At 36.7% G+C, this 12166-nt stretch overlaps 1 protein-coding gene across 8 annotated transcripts in view; it reads right to left on the bottom strand.

The window, feature by feature from the left end:
* mast2 (microtubule associated serine/threonine kinase 2) overlaps positions 1 to 12166 on the bottom strand; it is a 171754-nt gene that overhangs the window by 24247 nt on the left and 135341 nt on the right. For 6 of the 8 annotated variants that reach the window (XM_081381253.1, XM_081381255.1, XM_081381257.1 and 3 more), the window contains 5 exons: positions 11107 to 11198; positions 5679 to 5754; positions 5019 to 5039; positions 3478 to 3556; positions 2365 to 2519 (listed from right to left, as the gene is read on the bottom strand). In XM_081381253.1, coding sequence (XP_081237379.1) covers positions 2365 to 2519; positions 3478 to 3556; positions 5019 to 5039; positions 5679 to 5754; positions 11107 to 11198 — 423 coding nt within the window. The remainder of the gene's footprint in view (positions 1 to 2364; positions 2520 to 3477; positions 3557 to 5018; positions 5040 to 5678; positions 5755 to 11106; positions 11199 to 12166) is intronic. The other 2 variants (XM_081381254.1, XM_081381259.1) reach the window with 1 other exon arrangement.

Below are 12166 nucleotides of genomic sequence, written 5' to 3'. Positions count from 1 at the left end.
GACATGACTGCTCTGAAGCGACTTTAAAAATTGCACAGAGACCTCAAACAGAAAGCACAAAGCCTTTCTTTAAAGTGAATTTCGTTTTTTTATTAATTTTATCTTAATTTTAATCAATGTTTCATCTGGATTTAATAAATAAGAAGTAAATATAGTAGAAAATAGATAATCATGACACAGAGACGCGGGCGAGTGAACTGGGGTGCGTTCTCCGATAACGTTGTCTCTTAGCGCGCTACGAAGACTCAAAAGGTACACCTTAACTACAGGTATACCTTTCCTACGTGTGTTCTCCGAACTATACCTTAGGATGTTGCTTAAGGTAAACCTTCTTAAGTTCGACCTTAGCAGGCGCTGTCCATGGTGGAGGTGCTGAATAGGTTGATATCGATGCCTCGATGATCGATTGTGCGCTCTTTCCTTCACAGCGGTATAGGTAAAGTATTGAGAAAACAATGTTATTTATAAAGAAGCGTTTTAGAAATAGTACAAACTGCATTTATCGGGGCTCATTGAAATATGTACATGCAGAAATAAATATGAGTATGTGTTTATAATTTAGCAAGTGTGCAATCCCAAACCCTCACGGCCATAAGTGTGTTAATGTTCTCCACAACGTATGCTGATTATCCACCAGCCATGTAGTTGACATACACTAACTGGCTCCGCGGACGGCGCCGTCTTTGATTTAAAACAAGTACTCGCTGTCTCGCTGCCATAGCTATAAAGTTTGTGTAAACTCATCTTTCTTTATATAGACTCCTAAGCCTTTTCTGTCAAATGGTTCGCCAGCTGATGTGCCTTAGGATAGTAATTAAAAAAGCTAACAACCATTAGTGTATGGAAACTTTATTAATGAAAACACTTCCATACACTGGGTGTAGGCTATAACAACTTAAGTATTTTATGTGTAAAATTTTAAAGTAAAGTAAAAATGTAATTTTAATACTAAATCAGATTTTATATTAAATGTTCATATAAAATTGTCTATGTGTAATTAAACTGCGATGTAAAAAAGCTTTTTGCGTAGTGGTGGCCACTAGCGGTATGAACTGTCAGCAGCGATAAGGTATAGCTAAGAGCGCTCCAGACCAACCTTACGAACGTATGACTTACAGAAGGTATACTTAACTAAGAAGGTTTCGGAAACCACGTATTAACAATAAGGTACTTCTTAAGGTACAACTTAAGAACGACGCAGCGTTAAGGTAGTTTCGGAGAACGCACCCCTGGACTCTTGTCTCATAAATGAACCGAAACTCAGCGTAAGGTATGCTACTTGCCTCATAGACCTGAGAAATATATAGAAAGCTTGAAATGTCTACTTTTAAACATGCAGAACAATTCAAAACGAAGGAAAACAGACTGCTTTCTCCTTATGAAATGTGCATTTCTCTCTGGCACGTTCTGAGACGATCGCGACGCATCGTCAACTTCATCTTTGCAGTCGAAACAGAAAACACTAGTTTATTAAAAACAATTAAAATGTCTAGCTATATTTGACATATTAATAATCATTACTTTTGCCGGTTCTTTGTGACAGCTTTTAGATGCTTTATTCGCAACGCCACCCACATGTTGAACGCGTCTCACCGCATCAGCACGGAAAACATGATTTTTTTTTTCAAATCTAAAATAAAAAATCGTGATACGAACCGAATCATAGTTTTGGTCTATCGTTACAGCCAGATGAGAAAGCAAGAGTTTATGGTTTAAAAAACAAACAAACAATGGCTATCTGAACATCTTTGCCAAGCCAAACTAGTACAGAATTAGGCTAATCAATAAATTATCGGGGAGGGTCATGCCTTTTTTCACAATCATTTTGGAGGGTCATAGAAAAAATTATTGCTGGCGAAGGGAGGGTCATGTCTTTTTTGACAACAGATCTCAAAACTCCTCCGGTGGCCCCTTAAATAAATAACGAACAGTCCCTTACAGTAATATGATTTTGTTTTTTTTTTTGCTTAACCGTAATGAGAATTGGTGGAAATAATGGTCATTCAATTAAATTTACATTTCATTTAAAATTTACAATTTGCATTATTCTGGGGTTAAATATGACATGGGCATTTTATTGACAGGCAGAGAGAGGTATGAAGAAGATGTGAAGGCAGAGGAGTGAAGAGGCATCAATGTGAAGGGCACAAAGGCTGAATTATTTGTCTTCTACCTTAAAGGAGGGAGTTAAGAGTCTAGAGAATGAGGTGGCAGAGTCCTGTCAGATCTGAAGATTTGGCCTTTAAAACTGTGAGTGAGTGAGAGCCTGAGGGCCCAGCTGACATCACACACACTCACAACGTCAAGTTCATTTGAAAGGCAACTTTTGATTGCTGTGAAATGGGAATCTGTAAGTGTTTGTACCTGAGACTGCGGGAGCGCGGTCGCATGGCTGGCGATCTTCTCCCGTCCTCATCCGTGATGCTCTCCGAGCTGAAGTGTTTGGTGAGGAAATGCAGCTCGTCTGCAGTGGGCTGGAAGGGCAACTGGTGCAGCTTCTCCTGAGATGAACATGATGACTGTGAGAAGCAGAGAGGGAGGGATTACAAGGACAGAAGGCATTGCATAGGCTGCCCTGACTCTCAATCAACTGCACATGTGTTTGCCGAAAAGTTGTTGATTGTTAGTCTTTGCAAATAAATTTTCCTCAAAATATTCAGGCCAAATGGGAAAAATACATTTATTTAACTATAATATATAGCTTTCTTTTTTTCTATTTTTTTAAATAAATAAATAATAAAATCATGAGAAAATGTCCAGGTTATATTTCAAGTTAAATAAATAAAAAATAAGTTACTAATTATATTTTGCATAAAGAAATTGGAACCTATTTTAGGACCATTAATTGCATTATTACATTATTACTTTAATACAAATATATGTATTAAACTATAAATTATAACTATATTACATGATGATGATTGCCATTAAAATATTATGACATAGCAAAAAATCTTAATGACCCTAACAATAGGCTTTATTTTCATTATAATATATATATTTTTTATTTCTGGACATTTCTTAAGAGTTTTCTTAAGACATTTAGTTCTTAATCAGTAGATTTTTTTCCCCTTATGTTTTGAGTTGAATAAAATCTCTGCAGCCTTTAGAATAAAAATTTGGCCTGAACTAGAAAATGTATTTTCATCTTTCTGCAGAGACTTTAATGGGGCTTGTGCGGTTTGAACTGATTCCCCAATGAAAGCAGCAGCCAGACTAAGTTACAGTCAATTTTCGGGGACAGAACTCTTTTGAAGTGAATGCACTGATATGAAGCTACTGGCTTTACTTCAGGCTAAGGGGACCTGCTTTGTGCCTAGAGTTTATCCCACTGTAGGGTCAATAGGATAAACCTTCCGGGCAAGTTAAGGCTTGGGATCAAATGCAATACCAAACAGTGAGGCATATATCTGGGGGTTGATACAACACGGAGGGACTACAGAAAGAACATGAGCACAAACACACATAGATACTCACCGAGACTGTTGAGCTGGGGGTGTTGGTTCCATAGCCAGACGACGGCAGAGAGGCGAGAGACCAGCGACGACCATCCGTCCTAAAAGTGTGGATGAGGGAAAGGTGAAAATCTGGTCTTGACAAATCACTGCTGATATTCTTGCAAGTATCAGGACCAGTAGAAATAAATAGCACAAGGAGCATTCAGACGAACAACAATAAAATCACACAATCAGAGCAGAAAAAAGCACCACAGATTAAAATGTCCACAAAAACTAACATTTGAACAATAAACAATGATTATGATTATTAAATTCAACTGTGCAGCTAAATAAGGCTTGCATATGAGAGCCATTTAGCATCTGTGATAATGGCTAAGCTGCCCATACAGGAACTTATTTTTATTTCAGATATGCATATGAAGCCTTTTCATGCATATCAAATAAATAGCACAGTGTGAATTCACCCTACGTGGCATGATGGCTTTTAGCACACAACAGCAACATGTTGGTATATCATTCAAGCACATAAATCAATGATGAATGATATTAGGAATTTAGCAGAGAGTAAGCCCTTTACTTGGACACAAGGAATTTTGCATAATCTATTTGACCCCTGATTACAATGTGCAAAACAGACACAAGACATTAATGATTTTAATAATCACAATTACAACTGTAGCAAATAAGACATTAAAAAATACAGTAACATTTAAAAGTTTGGGGTCGGTAAGATTTTTTTTAAATAAATGAATTTAGCAAGGATGCATTAAATTGATCAAATGTGACACTAAAGACATTGTTTAAGAAATGCAATGCTTATTAATCAAATAACCATCCAATATAAAGAGTTGTTCATGTCAAGTTCATATCAAATTCATGTAATGTTTGGTTTTCAAAAAAATATTAGGCAAAACAATGGTATTCAAGATTGCTAAGAATTTTGTTGGGCAGTAAATCAGCATATTAGAATGATTTCTGAAAAATCATGTGACACTGAAGACTGGAGTAATCGCTGTTGAAAATTCCCTTTTTGCTATAACAGGAATAAAATGCATATTAAAATATAAAACAGTTATTTTAAATTGTGATAATCTTTCACAATATTACTGTTTTTTTATGCAGAGACTTTCAAAAACATGAAAAATCTCACCAACCCAAAACTTTTGAATGGCAGTGTACATCTTTAATTTAAATCATTTTGATATGAAAATATTGCACAAGAAAACATGTAGCCAACATTTACCACATGTTTACATCTTATATGTATAGAGAGAGAGAGAGAGCGAGAGAGAGAGAGAATATTTATAATTTCATTTATGCCAAGAAACTTGTGGAATATTTTTGAAGATTGGATATCAGTTCTAAGCACACAGTCAAGCTGAATGAGTTGGGATGATTAATAATTTATCATTCCAATACATAAATTAAGTTGTCTGAGATGTTTTTAAACACATCTGACTATCAGCTCTAATGAAATGGAAACATGATGTTTGGTGTAAACAGCCATGCTGAAAGCAGACACAGGAAATTATGTTGTAAGGGAAGCGGGGTAATTATTACCTGTCAGCCCTGTGTCCATGGCTGTATGAAAGAGAGTAAAGCATTAAAAAGAGATGCCACTGTGAAGGCATCTGATCTAATGTGCATCTTTTACTTTCTCATGACCTTCACTCACACTAGCAGATTCAGCTCTCCCTTACGTTAAATGTGGAATTTGTATACACCCGAATTGGATTCTTGTCTTTAAAGTTATTTTGTAACATTAGTGTGCTGTACTTTGTCCATTAGGTGGCACTGTTGGTCCATGAGCGATGTGGACTGGATGACTCAATGGTCTTTGCTCTATGGCTGACATTCAAACGAATCTTTTTAATTAAGCCTGGGGTCATCAGCTCTGTGTTCTCTCCCAGTAGTTAAAGCATTACCATCTTTTGCTGCTCAATTACCAATTCAGATTTACTCATTAACATTCTTGGTGTCATTATTCAGAGCCACAGTGAAGGATTACAAATGAATTGAAAGTGGGGTGCTTAATAACCAGCAGATGAGAGGCAAACTATGACAACAATATTTGCAAGAAGAGCAAAGAGATTTCTTGCTCAGTACTTGCTCAAACATGATAAAGACTGTAAAAAGTATTATAAGAACTTACTCACAGAATGTGAAATATTTTACAATTAAATGTTTTGTTCTATAAGATGCTGATAAACTGTGACTCACCTGCGAGCTGGCACAAAAGAGAAGTGGGCCGCAGTGTTTGGGGAGAAATTGCGTGGACTGTCCAATGGGCTGGATCCTGAAAAATTTAGGGAATTATTCACAACAATTAAGCTCAACAACCATTATCAGGCCAGACGGGTACAAATAACTGCTGGAAAAAAAGCACAGACTTCATACTTTAAACCACTAGGAGGCATATCATGCCCATCATAAGTAAACATAATTGCCCTATGGTCCTTACCTCTTCTTTTCTGCTAAAATCGTTCCCCTTTTATTCATCAAAGCCTTTGAAAGATAACAAAACCCTTTAGAAGAGTGGGCTTCTAATGTAGGCTGTGTTGAGACCAGAGGTACATGGATAAAACACACTTTGATCGCAGGTCTTTTCTTTTCTCCTGCACAGCTCTCTGAGAATAGATTAGTGCGTATAATGTGAAGCACTTAAGGTGTTTAAGTGCTTTAGAGAACAGGGCCCCTTCCACTAAAAATGCCTCAAGTAGAGTGATATTTCATAATGAGTGTTATAAAATGATTTGCAGACCATACGCAAAGAATCCTTTATTGATTAACTGATTATTTGATTAGCTCCGATTCATATTCAGGCGCTTTTGCTAAAACATACTCTTTATCTCTATTCCAGTGATATTTAAATGGCAAGGAGATTTCATAGCCTGGGCTCACAGTATGGTATATTTTTAAGTCACAATTTAGGATAGATTACATAGAGCATAGCTTATAGATTAAGACATGCATAACTGCTATGACTAATATTACTAGAAAAAAAGTGATCTAAAAACCACTATTCCTAGTCATGTGTGAATTAAGAAGCACAGATCCAGGCATCATCAATCAATCCAGTCAATGCGAGCAACGGGGTGCTTCTATCTGGACTGTCTAGTGCAGCTCGAGTCACAATCCCCCATGCATTAATCATGCATTAATGCATTCGTCAAGCGGCCTGTGCCAAATCTTAAATATTAATGAGAGCATAATTCTTTGTCAGGAAGTGACTGTAGGAACAGCTGCGCACAGCTGGACTGGGACACGGAGCAGTGTGGACCTGTCACGGAGATGCATTCATTTCAAGGAGAATCCCATCATGGAGAGTGTAGGAGAAGGCATAATGGTGTGCTACACAGCGAAACATCTGCTTATTTTTCATCACGAAAACTGTAGAGGATGAAGGGTTAGCTGAAGAGAAGCAGACTCTTTCTCATATGATACACAGCTGAGAGAAGAAAACTAATCAGCACCCTGTTGAATTACACATGCTACGTTCACACCACAGCTGGATGTGGTACGGATCAGTTTTCTGGATGATAGTGTGAAAATCGCAGAATCTTGTGTGAAAATCTTGTTTTCATGTGTGAAAATAAACAGCATACTAACAGATTTTTAAAAACGTGACAGGAATAAATGCAACGTTTTCATCAATCTAACTCAACATCCTTCATAACCGCATGCTTAATTTATCCTTGGATCATTCATAATATGAATGTATATATTGCACAATATTAAGTACTGCACAGAAAAATAAAAAATAAAAATTAAATTAAATAATATTATATATAGATCAAATATTATTACACTTTGATAAATATTAAAATACTAATGCTAATGAATAAACATAGTAAATAAATGTTATTCAAATTTATAATAAATAATAATAATAAATGAAATCACATAAAATTATACCATAACATTTATGAATAAACAAAAAAAATCTTAAATAGGAAATTAAGAGCTGGAATTTACAAAGGTTAAAAATCAGATGCTTTCTGATCTTAATTTTTTTCACATAGTGATCAATTATGTTCTATACAGATCAATCTAATATGCTTACTGAAACAACAGCATCATAGTAGTAGTGAGTGCTTTCCAGTTCTTTCAGATATATTTGTCTTAAGTAATGATTCACAAAGCACTGAGTGCAGTATTTAATTCTTGTGCTGCTGGTGACATAACCTGGCAAACAGCTTCCTGAAACAGACTGTAATGGGGTGCAGTGTAGCAGTGCATACCCCCTGTTGATTGTGCTCAGTTGAGTTTGAAATAATTTAGCCTCCGCCGCTTTTGTTGGCAGTCACATTAAAATACTGCTAATGGCTTTGAAGTGCTTAAAATGAAGCAGCATTTGGGTTTATGTTCCCTTTTAGATTTAAATATTGCAAGCACACAACTGAGTGATGCAGTATGGACAAAAACAAGCAATGTTTCCTCATGTGATTTATATCAGGACCGAGCACTTCAAAGTACAATATTAATATAAAAATCCTGAATCTTTATTCTACAATGCTAGTGTGGTGACTAACTAAGTCTCTTTACGAACTGTACTGTGTGTGCTTGATGGTTTAATCCAGTAATTCAGTGAGAAGATGGAGTTGACAAGCCGACGTCAGTGATTAGGACTGCAGCACAGTATTTACCATTTTAAGAGCCCGGCTGAACAGTGTGAGGATGATCTGAGCACTTTATGTGTGCTCATGACTGGAGATCAGTTATAAGCATACAATCAGTCATCTCCTTAATCTCTCTCTACACACACACAAGAGAGAGAGAGAGAGAGAGAGAGAGAGAGAGAGAGAGAGAGAGAGAGAGAGAGAGAGAGAGAGAGAGAGAGAGAGAGAGAGAGAGAGAGAGAGAGAGAGAGAGAGAGAGAGAGAGAGAGAGAGAGAGAGAGAGAGAGAGAGAGAGAGAGAGAGAGAGAGAGAGAGAGAGAGAGGGGAGAGCTGACTTTGACAGCTGATCTCCTGCTGGCTTTGACAGCTGATCTCTCAATTTCTCTATCATGCTCAGGGGATACACCTACCGGAGCAGCAGCACCTTTACAAAGTGTTTTTTCACCAGCTCCAGCTTTATTAAAACATTACTGTGACAACTGCTGTGACACCAAGGCTTGAAACTGCAACCATTTTGGTCACATATGCTCCCGGAAACAATTGTTGAGGTGCGACCTGTTTTAATTTCTCTACAAAACGTTCGCCAATTACTGCACAGAATGTGCCTGCTGTGAGCTGACACAGTGACCAATCCACTGTTCTATCACATAACCAACTAAACTTCATCTTCACGTTCTTAACTTTAAAGCAGATTTTAGGTTGGTTAATATTAGCCGTCAATCACTCCCTTTCACTGCGCTCCGCTGTCACGTGACAAGGAGCTAACTAGCATGCAAAATGAAAAGAGCTGAAGAGAGAAGATAAAAAGCACACTGCTACATATCTCATACCCAGCACTTGATTAACTTGGTCTTGGTTAACTACACTAAAACACTCCCTCCCACACTCCCAACATTTTAGGTGTGGTGCTCCTAACATTTTAGTATATATAAACATTTTAGTTGTGGTGCTCCTAAATTTTAGCTGGTGCTTCTAACTTTTTAAAGGTTGAGAGCACCAGAGCTACCAATTAAAAAAAGTTAATTTCGAGCCCTTTTGTTTTTTGTTTTTATTAAATACTAAAACTCAAAGTGAAAGATTTTAATATAATTAGTTTTATAATTATAAAACAATGGTACATTTATAAACAAGCACTGATAAATGCTGAAAAAGGTTATTGTTCATAGTTAGTTCATAATAACTAGACTAATGAATTAATGTTAGCAAATTGATTGTAAGCAATAACTATCATATTTTTGGTGTTTGTGGTCACTGCCATGTTGAAAAAAAAAATCAAGTTCCAATTTTATTAGCGGACTGAGAGGTTCTACTGCAGCACTCCCTGTATTTTGCACCATCCATTTTTCTTTCTGTTAATAAAATGGCCAGGTGCCCAAAGCAGGAAACTACCATCACTATAATTCACTGTAGATATGGTGTTTTGTGGCCTGTGTTAGATTTTGCACAAAGTAAATCATATCGTTTTTCAGTTAAAAGATATATCTTGGTTTCTTCTGACCACAAAATATCTTTCCTACATTATAAAAGGGTCACTATATGGTTATTACTGGCAAATCCCTGACGTGTTTCTTGACTAATGGCTTCTTTTGGCCACCCATAGATTCTTTCCTTGTGAAATATTCTTCTTAAGAATGCTTTTTAGCTTACTTCATAAGAGTTCTTTGAAATTACAATTTAAATCATGATATTTTAACTGTTGGGTTACATAGAGTGCTGCCTATTTTAATGATCTTTATAACACATCTAATGTCCAATTTTTGCCATTTGCGTACTCCTCATTTGCAATTATGTATAATGAAAATGTTTGCTTGCACTCATTGACACCACAAAGGCAACTGAGAATCACTCATATGAAAACATAAAACGATCTTCTCCTTACATAAACACTACTTTAGTTTGTGCATATGTATAACACATGGATTTGATTATGCCTCATGTTTTACAGGTTAATAAAACATTTTTCAAACAAGAATGACATAATTCCGACAAGGCTGAAGGCAAAAATCTTCCAATCCACAAGGAGGCACCCAGAGAAATTGCATTACAAAATGTCAACTGTCAATCTATTCATGATGCACATGAATTAGATGAGAAATCCCCGTGCCACATTTGAATTACTCCATGGCAAACTGAGATGGTTGCTATGGAGATATAATGTAATATTTTGTGAACAGCTGCCACACAGCTTTCCATTTTTATGTGACAAGATGAACAGCATGTGTGTCTTACTTGTGAAGTGTGTACAATTTGTATGGCTCTGGTCCAGACTCTAGTAAAGTGCCTACTGTCTTATGTGGCCAGCTACCTACTAAAGCCTGTTTTATACTTCTGCGTCGAACTCACGCCGTAGCTACGCCGTAGGCTGTGTGTAGCGCGCCTACCCTTCGGCGTACCCTGACGTGCACCTCTCCAAAAATGTAACAACGCGTCAACTCTACGCGGACACAAGCGCTGTGATTGGTCTGCTAGAACCCCTCCCTCGGGTTTCACATGCTCCCTCTGCAAGTGTAATTGTGCGTCAACGCGGACAACGACGCAGAAGAATAAATGAAAACCAACGCGTTGCCTACAGCGTAGAGGCTTCGGCGTAGGTCCGACGCAGAAGTATAAAACAGGCTTAAGACAACACGCTAACAAAAAATAAACCTTGAAAATGACTGAAATGCTCTAAATGGGAATCAACTCTTACAGCTAAAGGATAACTTAACCTTAAAATAAAGTCAGTGTACCCCAACATGATACTAATAGCACAAACACATAGTATACACAAATATAGGGTGAAAAAGTTCATTTCTAATAAGATTGAACTTTTTTTATTGATACATTTCAGTACTAAATAAAATGCATTTCTAATCAACATTTGCTCTGTCCGCCATCTTGGGTGCTTATATATATATATATATATATATATATATATATATATATATATATATATATATATATATATATATATATATATATATATATATATATATATATATATATATATATGTATAGGTATATAAGGTAGAGAGAGGTATATCTTTTACCTGGGTGTCCGTGCAGTGGAGAATGGGGTCGAGGCAGAGTGGGAGAGGTGCTGGATGTCACTATCAAACTCTTTCTGTTGCTGGTCCGACAGCTGTAAAAAAAGAACCAAAATACACTTATTCTCATACACTTATGCATAATAATGACTAAATAGACTCATTGCGCTATCGTGCCAAAACATTAATTAAGAGGACGATCTTTAGATTAAATAAATGTAAAAACAGACATTGTAAAGTATTGAGTATGAGAGTATGCCCATTTAAAAAGATTACAGACAGCAAAGAACAGAATTGCTTCCCCTTTGAAATGGCAGTGGTGTCAGACAGTTACTCTCTTATTCAGGTCACACAAACCTGTCTCATTTTATGAGGCTGGGAGTGCACAGAATTATCTGTTCTTTTTTCGTCTAGCGTAAATGCTGAAAGCCTCCAGCTCAAGCTGACAGGGGGAAAAACAGCCACCTACAGCTCAAATGACCCTTGAGACCTCCAGCTAGGACTATACAGTCTTACGCTCCATTGAAGAGAGGAGAGATTTCAGAACCGCAAGATGGAGAGCAGTGTGGTGAAAAGTAAAGGATGAGTGCTCTTTAATTCGATGTGAGCAAAATATTGACACACACAGCAAACGGTCAAAAAGGCAATCTATGAGAAAAATAATAGTGAAATCACGATACAGCTTTTCGCATCTACAATCCATTACACAACATTATAATGATGCACAGTTTTGAGTTTGCAGTCTGAATTGAATGTGATGACATAAAAAGCATGTGCTCAATGAAATATTGCCAAGACAGGGTATTTATTAGGCTATATTCTCTTAAGTGACTACACTAAGACAAATATGATCTCATACTGTAAGAGTCACACAAAAAAGTAATCTTTCACTGAATAAACTCACAGAATCAGTCAGAATTGTTACAGAACGGCAAGTCATTACTTTCAGTAGTGTCTGACTTGAAATTATGTTTTGTGTAGTTAAGGTTGTGAAACTTAAACCAGTATAATAACTGGTTGTTCATTATGAAAAGGTGTAGTTAAAGATTACCATAAGCAGCAC

This window comes from Scardinius erythrophthalmus (genome assembly GCF_964197995.2).
Source record: "Scardinius erythrophthalmus genome assembly, chromosome: 12".
Classification (NCBI taxonomy): Eukaryota; Metazoa; Chordata; class Actinopteri; order Cypriniformes; family Leuciscidae; genus Scardinius; species Scardinius erythrophthalmus.
This window is presented reverse-complemented; position numbering and strand designations above follow the sequence as displayed.